Source organism: Lepisma saccharinum, chromosome 20 (genome assembly GCF_977018435.1).
Source record: "Lepisma saccharinum chromosome 20, izLepSacc3.1, whole genome shotgun sequence".
Lineage (NCBI taxonomy): Eukaryota > Metazoa > Arthropoda > Insecta > Zygentoma > Lepismatidae > Lepisma > Lepisma saccharinum.
The window spans coordinates 34,617,687-34,639,741 of NC_139248.1; the positions used below are offsets into that span (position 1 = coordinate 34,617,687).

At 39.7% G+C, this 22,055-nt stretch overlaps 1 protein-coding gene across 1 annotated transcript in view; it reads left to right on the forward strand.

The window, feature by feature from the left end:
• La (La autoantigen-like) overlaps positions 1-16,471 on the forward strand; it is a 124,317-nt gene extending 107,846 nt beyond the window's left edge. The window contains exons 8-9 of the mRNA XM_083141387.1: positions 525-694; positions 15,497-16,471. Of these exons, the coding sequence (XP_082997513.1) occupies positions 525-694; positions 15,497-15,596 (270 nt within the window). The 3' untranslated portion in view covers positions 15,597-16,471. The remainder of the gene's footprint in view (positions 1-524; positions 695-15,496) is intronic.
• The last annotated feature ends 5,584 nt before the right edge of the window (positions 16,472-22,055 follow it).

A 22,055-nucleotide genomic window follows, 5' to 3' on the forward strand; every position in this document is an offset into this window, starting at 1 on the left:
GCTGGTCCAGGAGCCTAATCATACCTTTAAAAACCAACTATATTAAATAGAGCACTCGAGCCATACAAATCCTCAATTTCTTAGATTCTGGTACCACAGAATCCGGTACTTACAGCCATACCAAACTACAATAAACTGCAAACACTTTCATACAGAATCTCCATCTCACGAAGAAATAATTGTGTACTGTAATACTGTGTCCATACACTATTTTATGTAATCATTTCATGTATGTAGTAATGTTATTTTCTTGTATACTTTCAAATATTGTAATGGGAAATTTAATAAAGTGGTAGAGCAAAACAATAACGGGGGAACCGTAATTCGAGCAAAAGACGTCCCAGTTTATTCACAGAGGCACTGGGACAAAGCGTATGCCCTCGAATGCATAGGGGTGGAGGTTTGGTAACATTCGGGGGTTCCCCCCTTTATTGTATAGAAATGTTGATAAATCACAAGCAAAGTTTTCTTAACAAAATTACTACGTTAACAGCTGTATATTATTATGTACTTCTCTGTTCTAGTTTATGGAAAAGTTAAAAGAAAATGGCGAGAAGTTGGAAATTGGAGGGAAAGAAATTGCCATCAGACTTCTTGAAGGGGAAGAGGAAGAACAATTCCTAAAGAAAACAATGGAGCAAATAGAAAAGAGAAGAACACATGCAGCTCAGTTTAAGCGAGGAAGGAGAGGCAAGTTATTACTGGGAAATTTAGTTTGTAAATACATTTGTGTCTCTTTGTTCATATATGGATGTTTAAAATTATCTTGTCGACAAACAATTTCCTATGTAAGAATATCAAACCTGAAAACAGTAGAGATAGTTCAATTTTTGTTTGCATTTGCTTACTGTATTTCACTGCATAAGTCTCAGATTTTATGCCTTTTTTTCACATTTTTGGGGTTCAATCATTATGTGAAGCTTTTCTCTTTAAATTTCCGCTAGTTTTGCACAAACTTTTCAGTCACTGAAAACTGTCTTTCCATGCTGTTCAGCGAACAGAATCAATTTCAGCTTGAAGCATGCAGAATAATGTTTATATTCTACCATAATCAGAAAGAAATACTTCACACATTAATGTATCACTGGCGGACAATCTGTACAGTTTCGCCAGCGTAGGAAGATGCAAGCCTTCCCACATCACGGACCTTACTCATGCCAGCTTCACCTGCCTGATCTCGTTGCAACTACAGCTAAACAAACCACACAAGTCGGCTTTTGGAAATGTACTGACAATGCTCATGCACTGAGAATTCTAGGCTCGCAGTGCATGAGAGAGAAAAAACATGTCCGTATGCCATTGGTGCTCTGTTTATATTTTAAGCAGCATGGCTAGGGACAATGATTTATGGTAAATAAAATCCATGAATTTCGTATTTAAAAAGTTACAATTTCGGTATATAAAAGTGGTAAATGAAAGTCAAAGTTAAGTAGTCTGCACCTACCTTTTATCAGTTAAAGGGTACACTTAAAATAACCTCTGCATTGCATAGTTTTAAATTGTATCTCTGGTTGGTCATTATATTACCATAAGCTGAAAAAGCACGCTCACAGTCAACATCACTAACAGGAAACCACAACATTTGCACAGCTAGTGACACAAAGCTTTAGTGATCATCTTTAAGTGCTAGCAGCATATTAATTAAATTCAAAGATGTACCTGACTCTTTCACATCACTCTTTACCATATCCTGAAAAGCTTTGTACCCTCTCAAAAAATCGAATTGTGAACATGCTTTTAGAATAGGCACATTCTTGCAAATGTAGTACAAGTCTTCATTGATAGTATTTCTTGCAACATTCCTCATACTGAATAAAACATTAACATTTTCAAAAAAATTCTTACATGGGTCTTCACGGAGCAAGTCATTTAATTTTGCACAAGCCTTGTTGCCTAACATCTTAAATTGCCCTTTTAGAGCAGCCGCTTTCAGCGTAGAAATTTTGTTTAGAACCTTTGATGTTCTTTCTCCCAACACACAATCAGCTACAAACTGGGCTGTATTTTTTAGCTCGCAAACTTCATTCACAAGTCTGTGACACATTGGCTTCTTGGATGTTTCATATTCTGTAATGGTTGCAGCAAAGTGCTGAAATGTTCTACCAAAAATTTGGCTTGGCATTCTATGGCACGAATTTCAGTCTGAGTTGATTCTTGAAATAATCAATTGCACTAGAACTTTCACCATGAAGTGAGCACAAGTATTGAACCAGATCTGTAAGATATACTTCAATATATTTAACAGCATGATACCAGGAATTCCATCTTGTTAAAACTGGGGATGGAAACATATTAGGGGCTTTTTCACCATTAGGATACTTCTCTCTTAAGAAAGTAACATTGTTTTCTTTTGCGAGTATTTTGAAAAGCTAGCTTACATTTGGAAATACTCTCATTCAGCTCAGGTAATGCTGAAGGCCACTGTGACTGTACAAGGTTCAGTTTATGGTCCCAACAGTGAACGTGAATAAATTCCTCAGAGAGCAGCACCTTCAGAGAGTCTATACACTTCGTCATATAATGTGCACTATCACTAACAAAGCAGACAATGTCCTCGTAAGCTATTTCATATTTGTGGAAGCAATCCATTAATATTCGTGCACATTCTGTTGCTGTTGCACTATTTAACACTTTCACACCAGCAACAAATAGTTCAGGTTATGGGCACAAAGTTTCGAACAAAATTATGAACACACATTGTCCTTTTCGGTCTGTTGTTTCATCACAGTGTTCAGCAACCTTTTCCCCCTTAATTTTGCTTTTAACATCAGAACCCTTTACTTACGTGAAATTTAGAAGATTCCACACTTCCGCATTGCACAATTTAATAGTTCAATTTTATTAATTTCAAAGATCCACTGTCTTCATTCACAAAAGGGTACGGCGTTTGAAGCGAAGATGGTACCTCGTCACTGCATTGTTTGTTCCCGGGCGGCGGTAGTTGCGATTTCTCCCTTTCGGCTGCAACTGGCGCGTGCATCTTGGTTTGCGTCGTCTGCTTCCTGTTGTCAAGTGGCGTTGCCGGTTGGGGGCTGGGCCGTGCTGCTCGGCAATGTGCCGTTCCTGTTCCCCGCGTGGCTGGAGGGGGGTCGAGTATGTGCACCGCATCTTTTCTTTTTCAGGTCGGGGATCTTTCTGAGGACAGGGTGCCAAGTTGGGTGTGCCTGTCCATTGTCCAGGTTCAGTGCTGGTTTCTACTGGATGATGGCATGGGTTTCTTTGATGGTGTTTTCTATGACAGAGCCGGTTGTGTGAAGTATGGATATGGAGGAGATGGTGTGGTTAGTGGAGTAAAGGTGTTGGGAGAGGCCCGATTTCAGTGTGTCGTTTTTGGCATCTTTTACATGTTCGTTAATCCGTTCTTGGATGCTGCGGATGGTTCTGCCAATGTAGGTGTTGTGGCATTGGTATGTGGTCTTGTAGACACCGGGGGATGCGAGTTTGGGTAGGTAGTATCTCTTGAAGTTGGGTAGTGCCCTTCCGATTTGGGATATGGGTTTGTGTTCTACGCGGATGTTGAAGGGTTTGAGGGCCTTGGCAAATTTGCCAGATGTGGTGGGGTGGTATGGAAAGGTGATCCTTTTGGGTCGGGTTATCTCTGTTTCTTGGGTGTCTGAGCTGGGCTTCTGTTTTTGCGCACCACATGGATAGTTCGCGCTCGGTGTAACCGTTGTTTAGGCCTATTTCCGTTACGCACGCTATTTCATCATGCAGGTCATCTGTGCAGCTGTGTGTGAAGGCTCTTCTGTAAAAGTTCATCCATACTCCAGCTTTCTGTTTTGGTGGGTTGGATTTTGCATGGATGTACTGGGTGCCCGAACCTGGTTTCCTGTATACGGATGTGATGAACTTGTCTTTGTGTCGTCGGATGCTGAGGTCGAGAAAGTTGAGGTGGCCATTTTGTTCCCTTTCAACGGTGAAGTTTATGTTGGGGTGTATGTTGTTGAGGGCAGTTAGGAGATGGGTTAGGTCCTCTTCCTGTTTGTAAATGACTATGGTGTCATCGGCAAATCTTTTGTATCTTATATGAGCAAACTCTGGTTGGGTGAGAATTGCCTGCTCGGCCACATGCAGCACAATGTTGGGCAAAGGGGGCCAGAAAGGGGGTTGCCCATCGCTAGGCCTCCTGTCTGGTGGAAGAAACTGTCCTCGACTTGAAATAGTTGTGGGTGAGGCAGGCTTGCAGAAGGTTGCAGATTTCATCTGTTACAAATGGGGGCGTGCTATTGCTGAGGAGCCATGTTCTGGTGGAGTCAAGTGCAAGGCTGATTGGAATGGAGGAGTACATGTCCACTACGTCTATGCTGGCTAGTTTGCAGTTGTCGGCTTTGACAAGAGAGGTGACAAATTCTTTTGCTTCAATGCTGTTTTTTAGGCAGTAGGTGAGTTTGTCATTGTTCACGATCAGTTTCTGGAGGAGCCATTTGGTCAGGTGGACATTCGGTTGATTGAAGCCGGCCACTATGATTCTCAAGGGGGTTCCTGGTTTGTGAGTTTTTGGTATGCCGTATGCACAGGGAAGGCTGGGGTGGGTGTTCCTTAGTTTCTTCTTTTCACTATCTTGAAGGAGGGCACAGAAGCTCAGCTCAGACACCCAAGAAACAGAGATAACCCGACCCAAAATCCTAAACCCAAATGGATCGCCTTTCCATACCACCCCACCACATCTGGCAAATTTGCCAAGGCCCTCAAACCCTTCAACATCCGTGTAGCACACAAACCAAATATCCCAAATTGGAAGGGCACTACCCAACTTCAAGAGATACTACCTACCCAAACTTGCATCCCCCGGTGTCTACAAGACCACATACCAATGCCACAACACCTACATTGGCAGAACCATCTGCAGCATCCAAGAACGGATTAACGAACATGTAAAAGATGCCAAAAACGACACACCAAAATCAGGCCTCTCCCAACACCTTTACTCCACTAACCACACCATCTCCTCCATATCCATACTTCACCCACCCATAGGCGCAGACTCCATGGGGCTTAGGGGAGCTCGAGCCCCCCCAATGTTAATGATGTGGGGCAGAGCCCCCCAAATAATTTTGCTTAAGAGGATCTAATGTATTATTTTTCTTCTTTTGTAACGTTTACTCTAAATTGTGCCACATGAACTTAACTTTAAATACACATTTGAAATGTTCTAGACCATCAACTTTGGGGGGGCTGAGACCGCTAAATCATCAACTTTGGGGTGCTATGATCGGAGACAGCAAAAAACATGACTTATTACTATATACAAGGTGGTTATAATTAAAGTGACTGTGTTCAGAGTGGTACAGCACGGGCTGTAATGAGAGTAGCAGTCTGAAACTTCGTAGATATGCTAATGAAGCAATGCGCTCGCGAATTATGCAAAAAAAAAAATAGTTCCAATTCTCGCCACCAGGGTAAAAAATGGCGCTGTAAGCAGTCAAAACGTGGTATAGTTACAGGAAAAAGGCAGGAAAGATCAAACACATGAGAACAATGGCTCTGGCATGTTTATTAGGAACTATGGTTACAAGAACTGTTCAATATGGCCTCCCAATTCAGCAACATGCTGCATTCGTAACACGGCATGGTCGACGGTTGCTCGCAGCATGTCGGGTGAAATCTGAGCGACATGTCGTTGTATGCTAGCCTTCAGATCAGGCAGAGACCGGACATGTCCCTGATAGACACGATCTTTTAAATATCCCCACAGCTAGAAGTCACATGGATTAAGGTCGGGGGATCTGGAAGGCCAATCATCTGGAAACTGCCTAGAGATGATGCGGTCATTAGTGAAGGTTTCTCGCAGCAAATCTTTCATGTGGCGAGCGACATGTGGTGTTGCCCCATCTTGCATGAAAATGGTGGTGTGTTCACAGTTCCGTTCTTGCAAAGCTGGAATCACGTGTTGCACAAGGAGGTCCCTATAACGTGCAGATGTCACTGTACACCTAACAGGCCCTCGAGGTGTCATCTCCTCAAAGAAAAACGGACCAAGAATGAAGGAGCTAGTGAACCCACACCATGCAGTCACGTAAACTGAGTGCAATGGTTGTTCCTGCACAACATGTGGACGAGTGGAACCCCATATGCGACAGTTCTGAGTATTCACTGTACCGACCAGAGTAAAATGCGCCTCGTCAGTCCACAGAATATTCCCCGGCCACATGTCATCCACTTCCATGCGTGCCAAAAACCGATGGGCAAACTCACGGCGTTGTGGAATATCTTGGGGTTTCAATTGGTGCACAATTTGAATCTTGTAGGGATACCAGTGTAAAATGCACCGCAATACCTTGCGAACTGTTGACCAGGGGAGTGACAATTCACGTGCCACAGCTCTAGCACTGGTTGCAGAAGTTGAGGCATGTGCTGCACGGTCAGCTACAGCTACAGCAACTTCGTCCACAACTTCCACGGGGATGGGCCACCTTCCTCTCCCTGGTGCAACACCCAATTCACCTGTTTCCTCGAATTTCTTCATCTTCTTCAGCCCATTAATTGACATGGGCCCTCTTCTCAGCCCTTTCTGTTGGCGATATTTCCGCAGTGCAGCGTTACTATTGCTCCCATTCTGGTAAAACAACTTCACTAGCAGTGCACGGTCTTTCTTCGCAATAGCCATTGCTTTTTACATGGGAAAAATCAAACTTTTAATGTTCGGCGAACATTCACATCACTAAAGGAAAAAAAAAGCAACAAGCGTCACCAACAACAACCAGGGAGCTCACACAATGGTTAGGCAATGTCACCGACTTTGACGTCAGAGTTACGGAAAATTCCACGTTTTGATTGCTTACAGCGCCATTTTTTACCCTGGTGGCGAGAATTGGAACTTTTTTGCATAATTCGCGAGCGCATTGCTTCATTATCATATCTACGAAGTTTCAGACTGCTACTCTCATTACAGCCCGTGCTGTACCACTCTGAACACAGTCACTTTAATTATAACCACCTGGTACTAAGTATATAATTATTATTTACTATTATACATATATTAATCAATGACATAATGAATTTAGCCAACGACTTGTTAAAGACTGTTTGGGAATCCCCTAAAAGAATGCAAATATTTAATGGTATTATTGATGTGAATGAGAAAGCTGGCCATACTGGACTGCGACCACTTTGCCCTCGTCGGTGGACGTTGAGAGCCTCCAGTGTGCAACAGATCTTAAGGAACTATGAAAACCTTCTCAATTTTCTTGAGAAATTTTCTGAAGAAGATTCTACTGACGCAGCATCAAAATGTGCTTCACTTCAAGACATTTTTCTTTCTCTCCCTCTACTGCCATGTAATGGGTCCAATAGAAGAGGTGAACTGTAAGATTCAGTCTCCACGCATTGGTGCTACAGAAGTGGAATCAAAACTAAAATACTTGACTGACATCTTTCAAGAAAGGCGAATGTGTTTTGAGCAGTTCTGACTGAAATGCACAGAGGGCAAACCGAGCCTCGTTGATGAGCCAGAATTGCCCCGGCAACGTCACGTCCCTAAGAGACTTGAAAATCCTGATGCTGCCAAACATCAAAAGTTCTACACTCCAAAATAGTATTATAAATCAATATACACTGACGTGTGTGACACAGCAAAATCATGTGTTAAACAAGGACATGAATCTACAGGACTACAAAAAATGACAGCCGTAGAGAAAGAATGCATCTCAACTGTGAACAGTTGCACAACAAACTTTCAGCAAACGCGATAATTCTTTCGCCAAGATTTGGATGCCGATAGGCTCTCCTTATAGCAAATGCGGTATACACATGTCCATGCTTGGTGATATCGCCAAACAGAAGAAAGTGGTTCTATCTACCATGCGTGACATAAGGAAGTTTCTTTTGGAAGACAGCACCCTCCAGGAGCTTCTGCCTGAAGTTACCAAATTCATGATGGTCCTCCGCGCTGTGCCACTGACGACAACCACAGCCGAAAGGTCATTCAGTGCTATTCGCTGACTAAAGACATATTTGAGATCTACAATGAGGCAGAGGAGACTAAGCAGCTTAGCGGTACTCCACATACATCAAACTGGGCTTGATAATTTGGACCTGAGGCCGCTCGTTAATGAGTTCATAAAAAAATAACCCACTGCGTAGAGCAACTTTTGCTTTATTTTTAAATCATGTTCATATGTTTTTGTTGCGTATGTCACTTTATATCTTAGTGTACATCCTATTTTTTTTTTATTATTGCAAAATTATATTAAAAAAGTTAAATATTGTAGCAAGAACAAAAAAGTAAACTATTTTCCTGTGATTTGTGTTAGCATTTATGTAAATAATTAAATAAAACTGTTAAATATTGTAAATATTCGTTATTTTTATGGGTACGTCAACACTAAGGTTATTTGTAACCCATCACATGTCTGTTGCGGACATTGAAACACACCCATGCCCTCGCCGGGACTCGAACTCGAGACCTCTGGATCACAGCGAGTTGAGATGACCACCCAACACGCTCGGCTACCGAGGCCGGCATAAAACTGTTAGGTTGGTCTCTTAATGTAAATACATACTTTTCAATAAAAATGTTAATTGTTATCTAAAAAACAAATGAACAGACACAAAGACATAAAAAGTCTTAAATATTTTCTAAACGTTTTTTATGTTACATTTCATTTGCATGAAGAATATAATAGCTGCTTAAAAACTGGTATACGAAGACGTAATTTTTATTTTTAAAAAAGGGAGGGAGTGAGTCATTCATTCATTTATTTCAGTGATCAGAGCCCCCCCAATAATTTTGACAAGTCGGCGCCCCTGCACCCACCGGCTCTGTCATAGAAAACACCATCAAAGAAACCCATGCCATCATCCAGCAGAAACCAGCACTGAACCTGGACAATGGACAGGCACACCCAACTTGGCACCCTGTCCTCAGAAAGATCCCCGACCTGAAAAAGAAAAGATGCGGTGCACATACTCGACCCCCTTCCAGCCACGCGGGGAACAGGAACGGCACATTGCTGAGCAGCACGGCCCAGCCCCCCAACTGGCAACGCCACCTGACAACAGGAAGCAGACGACGCAAACCAAGATGCACGTGCCAGTTGCAGCCGAACGGGAGAAATCGCAACTACCGCTGCCCGGGAACAAACAATGCAGTGACGCGGTACCATCTTCGCTTCAAATGCCGTACCCTTTTGTGAATGAAGACAGTGGATCTTCGAAATTAATAGGATTGAACTATTAAATTGTGCAACGCGGAAGTGTCGAATCTTCTAAATTTCATGTAAGTAATTTTAAACCGCGTTTACCGCAACCATCATGAATCAGCACCCTGCTGAGCATGAATTTCAGTTGCACTTTTTCGTAAATCACCAGCACCTGAAGAAAAAATAATCTGTTTCAACATGAATGAACTAAGCTGAAATGGAATATTCTCTACAGCACCCTTTAAAATAAAAAAGAAAATAGATAAGTTTTCAAGTTTACCTTACATACCATTAGGTTATATCAGGCAGGTCTAATTTGCTATCCACAAAAGGTGGTAATTCATGTGTGCCTAATTTACATTACTATTTAAAAAAAAACCTGACATACCTAACCTAATTGCACTTGAGGTAAAATCGTTGCTTATATGTTCCACACACCACCCGGCAACAGAGAAAGAAAGGATCAAAAATCGCATAATGTAAATGCTTGAAAAACAATGTTTTGACCCAATATCGAGCATGTATAGTTTCCTCACTATTCATTTTTGCACCTCGAAAACTACTCTGCACTTCCCGTACCACCTCGCAAAAAAAACAAAAGAAAAAACAGTGCAAAGGTGAGTTCTTTGTCATCAAAAAACTCAAAAAAAGATTTAAAGATTGAAAATTTACCTACCTTCAACATGTCCATCCAACAATTGCCAGAGTACAGGATTATCTAACTTTTCTAGTGGTATGTTAGCTACCAAGAAACCCTTTGTGATTGATAGCACGAAGTCCTTCTTATCCGATTTAGCTGCTTTTGATGAGCCTGGTCTATCCACACATTGTGTCGTCAATTCGTTCATTGCAGTATGCACATCAGTATTTTTTAAAATTTGTCTGAGACATAGAATCCTTCTTCCTCGAACTCTCGAGCACGTTCAAATACTGAAATAACTTTGGGCATTGTAATGCGCCAAAGAAACTATGAGCAAGCACACAAGAAGCATGAACACGAAAATCCTTGAAACTCGTATTTTTGTGTGTCACGTAATGGAGACAGACTACACACGATCTTCTGTAAGCCTCTGATTGGAACTTCCTGGACTGAACTTTGGCTGAAAAAAAAAATAGTCCTACTGTAACACTTTCGTTTTAGCTACGAAAACATAACATTAACAGCAGAAAACTAATTTCCATATTTTCTGCATGACAGCAACATATTTACGCATTACGTTGGAGCGAGATAGCCTGAGTTGCAGGAATGGAGAAATGAACGAACGGAAAAGAAAGAGGCTAAATACTTATCACTGACACCGCTTGCACTGTGCGGCTTTGTGCTTCGGATGATGTAAAACTACTTTACGCAGTCATTGTCACCTGTAATGAAATGTTGAACTTTCACGAGCAAAATAACATTCCAATGTTTTATTATGAAAGAAGTTAAATTAATGTTGTTTTTTCTTTTGTTTTGACAACTGAATTTCGGTGTTATTTCGTAAACTTCGACACTTTTCTTTTCATTTCGCATTTTGATTTGTATTTCGCGGAACTTCGTTAATAAATTGGAGCGGAAAATGGTCATAACTCATGTCCACTTGACTCGAAACAAAATTATACACACTTTAAACTAATTTCGCATTTAAAAGCGTTCGCGAAATTTCAGTGTCCCTAAGCATGACTAACAGAATTATACCATGCGAAGATTAGGCTATGAATGGTTATAAACCATTTTTGTGGGCTGAAAAAAAAAAAAAAAAAAGCAGGGTTATTGGAGCAATACGGTATGTATAGTGGAACCACAAGCAAAAAAACCTGCGCAGAAGCACATCTCGCCGGCGGGTGCGGGAAAGGGCAGGGGAAGCAACATTCGCGCTGGCTCACGTCAGCGTTACCAGGCCTATTGATTTCTCGGGAAAATTCCTTAAACTATTGCTATGGAACCTCCCACTGCCAGCTTAAAAACCACGTTTCCTGCTCATCTTACTTGAACATGGAGGGGAGATGCGGAGTGGAACTCCACTCAGCCGTGAAAAGTGCTGTTTGAACTGTGAAATTATGTCAAACGCTACTCAATTGTGCTAGGACATTATTTCATTACTTTTACTACATTACTATTTTTAGATGGCTATATTTCATCCAACCCTAAACTATATTTCTATTTTAGTTAATTTACGTCGCTTTTGTGCCTCTACGGGTAAGTACGACAATATGGATGAATGAAAAACTGATTAAATGGATGATGTGACAAACACAGTGAAACGCCCTTGCCTTACGAGGTGGAAACACTGACTTCGTAGCTTGTGCAAATTATGTTATACATGTATGTGTATGTGAGTGTGGGTGTGTTTTTCTAGCAGATGGGGAGGATGGGTGGCACCCTAGCATAAGTGTTGCTATCTTCAATTATTGAGGAAGACATGCTGTCTAATTCACCAAATATATTTCACATACATAATGCATTTTCTCATTATGGTGCAGGACGCGTGACCACCCCTAACGATAGCTGTACACCGAACACCAGCAGAAGGCAAATTGATTTGTTATTGTTAGCATTCGACTTGAAAGATTGTGGAAAATCACCGACAACGAAAGGCGGCACGTTAGCTTCATCTGTGAACACAACTTTCTACCATTTCCTGTCATAAAAATTCCTTACGATAATAGAGGCATCGCAAACCCCTTGTGTCGGTGCTGAGAAAGGGCAAATTTGAGGGTATTTTCCACGCACCCTCTAACCGGAAAATGCGGAAGAGATGAAAGATGTTGGTTGGTTCCCTCGGGCAGTTTACTTTCTTTTGTTTGAAACATATCCACTCCTGAAATGGAGATCTTCGGTATATTTTCGCCAAACACAGGGTGCTGGGTTTAGCACCATTGTTACAAAAGTATCTGTGACGTTTACACCGTAAACAATGCGTGCCACTCCAGCGCCACTCACCTTGCCCCCCCCCAGTGCGCAGGACTATGCCACCCCTCCGTCCCCAAGAACGTCGTTCATCCGCTACTATTAGATCATCGGATTTTGTAGCAGATCTTCTGGTTTCCCAAGGAACAATCTCCCGAATTTTTCAAATCTGACCTGGCAACACTGCCCTGAACAACGATAACGGCAGGGAAGTTGCATGAACGCTTTGGACGGAAGGTTTTTTTTCCTTGTGGTCGAGCTATAGTTGTGGCTAGACAGGGTAATGGAAAAGTAGAATTATGTGAGGATTCATAGCACAAGTGACATAACTCCACTTTTCATGGAGATGGTGTTACATGTATAACACAGAACTGTGAAGTTTCAACATTTCAGTGTTAGAAGTAAGTATCTCCCAAGTTTCAAATTCTTGCTCACATAGACACCACTGTGTTTGTGCTCCAACAGTTAAACACAGTACTAAGTTATTTAACCCTTAGACACAGAGTCTGATTTTCCAGGTATTTGCACTAACGCCGAGCTTGTTTACAGTGGGAAATTTGAAATTCTGCATGCTTCTAAATGAAATTTTATATTTCCGGAACTAAGAATGTTAAGAGGTACAAATGATGCCTCGTGTTCAGTATATTGAGCTATAATCCTGATGGAAAGAAAATAAATTTTCCTTAATCAGTTAGAAGAAGAAAGAGAAAGTAACTATTTTAACTTAGTTTTGTGAAACAGCAAAGAGCAGTCAGCTGTTTTCCAACCCTTTGTTGGCAGCTGGAGGAAAATCCCCATTTTTTTCCCGAAATTTTGGAATTTTGGGGGTTCTCCCCTTTCCCCACCACATATATGCCAAATTTGCATAAATTTTATAGTCTGAATCTCTGGTTCATTCTGCGTACCACGGTATATCATTCATATCTCTAGGGCAATTAGCATCTGATCTACTCTCATTTAATTGAAACTGCATTTTGCTCAAAATCTGCTCCTGGTGCCAAGGGGGTTGGTTACCTGTGAAAATAGCCTTGAGCCCAAAAGGTTTAAGGGTTAAATGTGCCTTCTCAAAACTGTCTTGAAGTGATGCTACTTGTGCTCTGAACCCCTCATGTGGAAAAATGTTAAAATCAGAAACTTGAAATCTGATTCCACTGAACTTCTACTATAATATTTATTGGTAACAAATAACTTGGACTATATTTCAGTTTGATTAAATAACAACTGTAGTTGTGTCTCGGTCAGTTTGCAGACGTAGCAGTAATCAAACTGGAGGGAGTGAAGGGTAACCTAGCTCAGTGCTTCCTCGATGGCATGGTGGTTATATTGTTACCTTGTAATCGAGTCCAAGGTCCGATACCCAGTGGAGGTACATAGTGGTTTGGATCCTACTTTAAATTGTAGCTCCAGTACCAATTAGCCTATCCATACTTAAAGTGGCAGGTTCCTTTGATGTGTATGTGTGGCTAAGCAGATACCAATCTCACTGTGCCATCATTGGAAAATATCTGCTGAAATTTAAATCATCGATACTTTTCTGGAGTCTTCGGAAGTGTTCTGTGAAGTCTGTGAAATGCATTATTTTTGTAACAGTATATATAGAGAGAGGGATTTTGTGGTTAAATAATTATCTCTTGTAGAGTTATGAATATTTTAAAGCAAACATTGGTAGATTTCTATGATTTAGTTCCAATGGAAAATTTATAAATATTCTAAACTAGTTGGCAGTGTCATTGAATGAAAGTGGTTGCAGCTCCGTTCTAATATACGTGCATTGTTTTGTAATGCAATAATCCTTGATGCAATGGCCCTTGAGGGCCAGAGCCTACCACCTGCCTATGGCTGGCCACTGGTCCCATGCACTGGCCGAAGTTGTTACGTTACGCTTTTCCCTTGAGACTCGAAGCACCATGCACCCTGTAGCCAGATACCTTGGACCACTTGGCCAAAGTGCCGGACTATTTTGTAATATGAATATTGTTATCCTTATTTCTATTATAAATGAGAAACAATCCACAGTGTTTACTGTGAGACAAAATGCTTTAAAGATGATGGCCAGCAATTTTCAACCTTAAAACCTTGTTTGGTTTGGTGTAGGAAAATGGGGAATTTGCATAACCCCCTGTTTTACCCAACTCAGGAAGAACAGAAGTGGCTGTTTTGAGAGAACTAACCTCTCTTTAATCTTTAGAAACCCAGCCTTCTGGTAAGGGAGAGGGGGTTTATTATTGGGTGTGAATAGCAGTCCCATGGTGGTAGTTGCATTGTTTTACAGAAATGAACAGCTAGACACAAGTCACAATCTTGCATTAACCCTGCATTAGGTGTATTTTTTTGTAACAAACATAGGTGCATGGGTTACACACCTCCCCCCCAACCCTTTTAACTGTATTTAAGGTTTGAAATACATTATGCTGAGCATTCTTTCTTCCAAGATCAGCCGCAATTATCTGCTGCACTTTCTAAGTGACGTAATATTATAAAGTTAGTCAGTCGCATTCTTTGGAGACAGTTGTTCCCTATGTGCCTGAATATGTAACAACTTAAGCAATGTCATATTCACTTTCAGCCATGTGGTCACTTTTCTCAGTAAGTTGCAATCTTGCAATGAATATTGATGGGGGACACTGGTACCACATGCCTACAGGAGGGTTAACCTTTAGCATCTTGATGGTCAATCTGGGAACCACGTCTGTATTTCCATTGAGGAAGTATAGTCTATATTTTGGCCAGCAGCAATAAAAATGCCATTTCTTGAAAACTAGACATGATATTTCAGTTCTGTCTTTTGTTATCTTTAATATACATTTGTATGTATGACATACTCAAATTGCAAAACAATATTTCCATTGTTACTACTATTAACAAGCTAAGTTTGAGAAAGTGCTTATTATATATCCGCATAGTGGTCTTTTGTCATGCTTCCCTCCAAATTTGGTTCATCCAGCATCCATAGGGCTGATGCTAGAAGCGAAATTCCGGACATTGTCCCGAAGCTGGCAACACTGCCACTTTATGCATTATTTTTTTACTCAAGAACTGTCAGTCTGATTTCAACGAAACTTTGCATGGTTATTGGATGTATCTCTGCTACATACTGCATTTTTTTCCATTTACTTCGGTCTATTGATTCTTTTAATCAATTTTCTTCCTTTAACACTTATTACTGGGAGGCACAATGTATAAATGTTACCGCCGCCAAAAGCCCTGTCTTTAAGAAAACAACCAATTTCAACTGTCTACAATACTTAGTTCTCCATCTATGATTTTTTTTTTTGTACTTTACGGCAAGTTTGAAAAGCACGTGCCAGCTTCAAGGGGAATACAGGCACGCGAGGGTCTGTCGACTAAAAGTTAAAGGGGTTGACTTGCCAGAAGCAGACTGTGGTACTGCTACTTACGAAGATAGGGGAACCTCATGAATTGATACCAAGTTGCTCTGATCTTGTAACTTTATCTTTCCAGGGAGAGGTCACAGAGGAGGTTGGAAGAGGAGAGGAGACTTTCACAGAGATGGTCCACCTTCTAAGAGGCGAGGAAGGCAAGACAAGGGAAATGAATCAGACTGAAATTGAATTTAAAAAGTTGACGTAATGTTAATGACAAGTAATGCAGTGAAATTATTTTTATGTGACTGTGCTGCATTGTAAATATGTTATCCACAATTGTGACATGGAAATGAATTCCTTATGAATGGCCATGATGGAGATGAATTAGTGTCGCTAACAATGTTGATTTTATCATGAGAGAATCTGCTTTATGAAGCAAGTCAAATTCAGATTTTGACTTCGAGCTATAGAGATCTGTATGACATAGTCTTGAGCTCTGAAGGTATTTGCAAAACAGTACTGGGTATGTGGTAATTCAATCATTTTTACAGTGGTTATTTGCACTAATTTGTTTAGAAGAATTGCTTTTCTTACTGTATTTATGTTCTTATATTTTGTAATTGAATCTACAAAAGTTAGCAAACTTTGTAAATATTATACCATCAGTTATTTTGGTACACTTCAATGTCCCATGATTGTGAGTGTGTTGCAGAAAATATTGAGTTGCAATAATGTGAATTTTACTTTCCACTTCTTTTGTGAACAGTGCAAGTTTTTAAGTTCTTTTACAAACTTTTATTTGTATATCATCCATCTGATGAGCAACAAAACAAAAAATAATGTTCTTTATGATTATATTGAATTGACATGCATTTTTTGTAAATAATTGCATAATTATTTCATATCGTGCTTTATCATATGTTCTGGAAATTGCAGCAGATAGCTACAGATATAATAGGTCAATATGAAAGTTGTTTGGGAGCAAATGTGCAGTGTTAATTTATGACATTGGATTATTTTTTATTACACACAACAGTGAATTAGAGAACGAAAAATGAAAAATGTGAAATTTTGTTTAAATATTTGTTGGAAATAATAAACCTTGCTAATCAGAACTCCTTTGCCTCTTTTAATTTTATTTATTTAACAAGATTTCAAAACACTGGAATATACTAACAGAAAGTAACATAAACATGCTGTAAAGTGACTTGCACATTTTTACACTAATGTATCCAAAAACTTGCAGATTTTCAAAAATGCTTACTTGATTTGGAAGAGTATTGAACTCGGTGAGAAAATTTCTTATTCAATTGAGGTGTCGGAAGCTATGGTTTCCATCTAAAATTCTGAAGTTGAATTCAGGAAGGTGGTCATCATTGTCATATGCCCTATAACACCCCTCCCCTGTCCCTATTACAAACCTACAGTCTTAGTTTTAAGGAACAGTGTCATTCAAGTTTTATTTGGGTGTCTCCATACTTTTGAACCACCCTGTATATGGTCCTCCAGTTTCTCTCGTGAGGAGTATGGATAAATGAGAATTTTCGGAAGGAGAGTTTCAGTGAAAAACAATTGCCAAGAAGAAATTTGAATGGAATTTAGGCATCTAAATTTGAGGTATATGCCATGAACCAGATTGGAGAGCAATATTGAAGTTTAGGTGAAACAAAAGATTGTAGAAAGTGTTGAGAGCAGACAAGTTGTTTATTTCAGTAAAATGATACACAGTATATGCAAGGAACTCTTAGTGACTGTGGAGATGTGCTCAGATAAAGAGAGTTCCTCATCAATTTTGTGTTGATTTGTTTTCCTTGAAGGAGGTCATCATAGAACATTTTTAAGGGTTAAATTTCAAGTTCCATATTTGGCCCACTTTATTACGGAATCTAAATTATTTTGCAGAAGTGATATGTCACTGAATGTAGAGATTTTCTACATATTTTGCAATTGGTGAACAGAAGAACATTTCCTCATGAGTCAGGAAGCTATTCTGGAAGATCCTGAAGATACAGAATAACGAGAGGAAGTCCAAGAACACTGCCTTGAGGTACAGTAGTAGATGCAGCTTGGTAAGAGGTGGTTCCAGAAAGTAAACTTTTGGTTGTCTGTTTTGGAGGTAGTGTTTGATTGGAGCTAAATTTGCTATGAATACCGAATTGATTAGATAAGTTATGTAGTAGGTAATTATGATGTAGAGTCGAATGCTTTCAAAAATCAAGACTTGATGATCCCAACATTTGCTTTTTTTTAAAATTTTCCCGCAATTTTAAATTTTTTTTAGCTTGGTTCCTCTGAAAAACATAAAATCGAGATTCCACTATATTTTAGCATGATGTCTGGTTCCGGTCATGCTGGGACCGGAACCAGATAAACAGATACTTCAAATTTTGGGATTCGTTGGCTACCTCTACCTTGAGTGATGAATACAATGAAGGATATTTGGACCTGGTGTCAATGTTAACATCACTTGCCCCTTGCTGCTGTAGTCGGCGATGGTTGGGAAGGAAACTGGCTCCCTGGAGATGGTAGGAGGCCACCAGAGATATCACTGACCATGATGTCACATGGCAACTAGTGACGGAAGGGCAGGAAATTTGACATGCAGTTGCACTGGACATAATTCTCCGCATCCTGGATTTGCTCTTTGGCTTCTTACTCCTGTCACATCAGAACCACTGTGGAAGTGTCGCCACCTCATAATGTCACAATCTCTCAGTGCATCAATGTTCTCTGCAAGTCTCCTCAAATGGGGTGTTCTTTCGAATCCACATCTGTAGGAGTAGTTCTGATTTTCCTCCCAATGTGGTGGACGTTACACCTCCAGCTGTTCAGTTGGGATATCCCTCGGTGGAGGTGCATTCACCGCTGGCAAGAACCATTGTCTTGCTGACACTGAAGAACCGAGTGGAAATTTCTTATCCACTCCTCTTTGCATCAGGTGGAAGTTGAGGTGAATGAGCTTTCAGCTGGCAAGTTTCAGGACGAGTTTTCAATAAAAAGATGATCTTGAATTTTATGCTCCCAATTCATACATCGATGTGTACTCCAGTTGGAAGTTTTCAGATAGTAATTAGCATTTTATGTGATTATATTCTTTGGATCAAGTGGAAGTATAAAAACATGAAGTTTGATTGTATACTCCCATTTTCCCCTTTTTTTTTACTTTGGGTTGGAACATTTTATATTTTAATTAACTACTTTATGTGGACTTTCAAAATATTATTTGTTTTGCTTTCTTTCTAATTTTAAGTGAACAACAATTTCCAAAGGAGGCCAACTAGCTTGTTTGACCTCGTCACCCCTTGCCATGCCCATAAAAAAGACTGACATGGTGTATGAATTCCTCAGTACGGAGGACAACATCAATCATCAGCCCGTACTGGTAGTGTATGAACCCTCCATCACGATTAATGGTCTTAGTCACTACAATATTAACTTGAAGAGAATAAGCAAGATATTAATTGATGCGTGGTTTTGGGACAATGAACCTCTTGCTAATTTTATGTTTTGTATTGTTTTAACTAATAGCGATCATGAGTGTGCTTGCACACGTGCCATTCTTTTGTCGAGGTAATTTTCCGTGACAACACCTATGCCAGCAGCGAGTTTTGCACATGCACTGACAAAGTTGGGGTTCTCGCCAATACGTTGGAGGGGCCACACTAAATGACGGACAAAGCCTGAAACTGCAGATAGCTCTTGGCCACCGTTGCCAACCTCCCGATAAGAAAACTTGCTGTTTAATTTGTGAAATTATGCTAAATGCTGATGAATTTTGCTTGGATCTATATAATAATATTATTAATGAATTATTACTATTATTGATATAATTAGTAATAGTAATTTGTTATAATTATTTTTTGGATTGTAATTTTAAGTTATGCAAGATGAGTTCAACATTGAACCAGAGAAAGTTTGAGATGATTTGTCAACTGCAAAACGGAACATTTGTTTTATTTGTGCCCCACAACTTTCTACATATTTCTTGCCATGAAATGTTCCTCGTGAGATTAACAGGGGATAATAATGAAAAGATGAAGATAGTTGCGGCAATTAGGGGGGTCAATTGCCCCTTCCACTTTTTGCCACTTTGCCCCTGCACTATGTTAAATCCTATCTACAAAGAAAATATACTTTCTTGCCCCTCCCCCCCCCCATTTTGGAACCGAATCTGGATGAAGAGAAGAGGGTGTGGCTGGAAAAGCGTATCCTTGAACCGGAAATAAGATCTGGATATAATTTTATTTTTAATTTCTCAAATTGTTCTTTGAAGTGAATTTTTCCCTCCCGGAGAAGCAAGTTTGCAAATTATGCTAGGTTTTCCCATTATGCAAACATAGGAAACATAGGGTGCTAGACCACAATGGATGTTCTATGTGAAGCTCAAATTGAGCTAGGGTTGGCATCGCTGCCCCGCTTCAAAATAACTTCCTCCTTGACAGCAAAACTTTTAATGGCTTGGGTCTGTGCACTCTTTTTCATTACCTGAGGTGCAGGTGGGGGGGGGGGGTCTTGTGGTTGGTTTGTCGAGGGGAGTTTGGACTGCATACCACCTCTTTGATGGTCCTTCTGGGAAATTTGTTAGGCTATGTAAGTCCACATGCAGCTGTGCCATTAAACCCCGTTGGTATCGGTACATGTGAAAAATGGCACTGACATGCAGATAGATTGTCAGTATGTACAGGGTGGCGCATATTGTATCTACCAATAGAAGTTGACAACCCTGTTGGAACGCAGGTGCGCATGCACAGAAGTTTCCCATGCTTAGGCAGCTGCAAGTCTTGCAATTAGTCTGCCATGTATTGTTGGCCGGTTCAGACACGAATTGTGGCAGTAGACGCATTTATCCGAACGGGTCCCATTGAGGAGACTCAGTAGGTACTGCACTGGGAAGCATCAGGGTGCCAGGGAATCCACCTCCTTCGACCTGAAGACTTCTGTTTCTGCATGCTGCCATTGGCTCTCTATTGTGTGAACAATACTTTATGTTGCCTTTTTTGCCTATTTCACCTTACGCTGCCTTTTTTTGCCTCTTTTGTCATTCCGACAAGGCATTTTTTAAAATTATATTTCTCTTCTATTTGATTTCGTTTTTCAATAACCCTCGTTATTCAAATTATTATTTGTAAATACATTTTTAAAGATTTAAGAAGAATTTAAGTCCTTCTCTTCAATTTTCACTGCCTCTTTCTGAAATTTGACTGCCTTTTTTTTTCAATTTTTTGTTGCCTTTTTGCCTGTCATTTTTAATACTTTTCATTGCCTGAACATCCGGGTTCTAGTCTTGACTATCGGAAAGTGATGCTAAATACAAAGGAATCCATTATAACATTACAAAGCACCAGGGATTTATCCACAACTTACCACTTGGGGGAGGTTAAGTTAAATTTAGGACCAAAATGGGCCTTTGTGATTTGAGGGACGGAGTAAATCACTGTAAAGCACTACACTCTTTGATTTTAATATGTCAACTATAGTTGAACCTACCAGAGCTTGTTCTGAGGCTAGGAACCCAGTAACGTATTCTCTCATGTTATCTGTTACTACCTGTAGGCAGTAAACAAGTTTTATATATATATTACATAAATTGCCAGAAAATTTGAAGTTGTCGGACTTCTGTTTTTGTTGTACTTGCATTGGTGTTTTATTTCTATTATATCTAACTGATCTAGATGAGGTGCATAATAAATATATGCAATAAAAAATAATTATTGTGGAATTTTCAGAATATGTCACTGTACGAACCAGGGGCACAACCATGAATTTTTGTCTGGATGTTAAGTACCAGGAGGATAAACGTGTCATTAATAATAATGGAAGGAATAATATTAATAATAAAATTAATAATAATAATGACATTATTATTATTATTGGCGTTTTGTCCTGGAATTTTTTCAACACCTTCAATTTCACATTAGCCAATAATGGAAAACAAGCACACACACTGTATTTTTGAAACTCAAAAATGACTAATATAATTATTTTTGTGCATATGACATGTGTAACTTTCATGTAGGACATATGCAACATGGAGCAACATAAAATAAGAAAATATATATGTAACATGTTAACACTAAATTATATCTAACTGATCTAGATGAGGTGCATAATAAATATATGCAATAAAAAATAATTATTGTGGAATTTTCAGAATATGTCACTGTACGAACCAGGGGCACAACCATGAATTTTTGTCTGGATGTTAAGTACCAGGAGGATAAACGTGTCATTAATAATAATGGAAGGAATAATATTAATAATAAAATTAATAATAATAATGACATTATTATTATTATTGGCGTTTTGTCCTGGAATTTTTTCAACACCTTCAATTTCACATTAGCCAATAATGGAAAACAAGCACACACACTGTATTTTTGAAACTCAAAAATGACTAATATAATTATTTTTGTGCATATGACATGTGTAACTTTCATGTAGGACATATGCAACATGGAGCAACATAAAATAAGAAAATATATATGTAACATGTTAACACTAAATTGTGCACATATTCAATGTTTCTTTAATACATATATATTATTTAAATACCTAACTAACTAACTCTCTATCCTTCTTACACCCAAAGGTTTATGGCTGCAGCAACACAGGCCTTCCATCTTTCCCTATCTTGAGCAAGATCTATTTACTCTTTTCCATCCCTACCGATTTCCCTTAGGTCCATCTCAACGTTGTCCC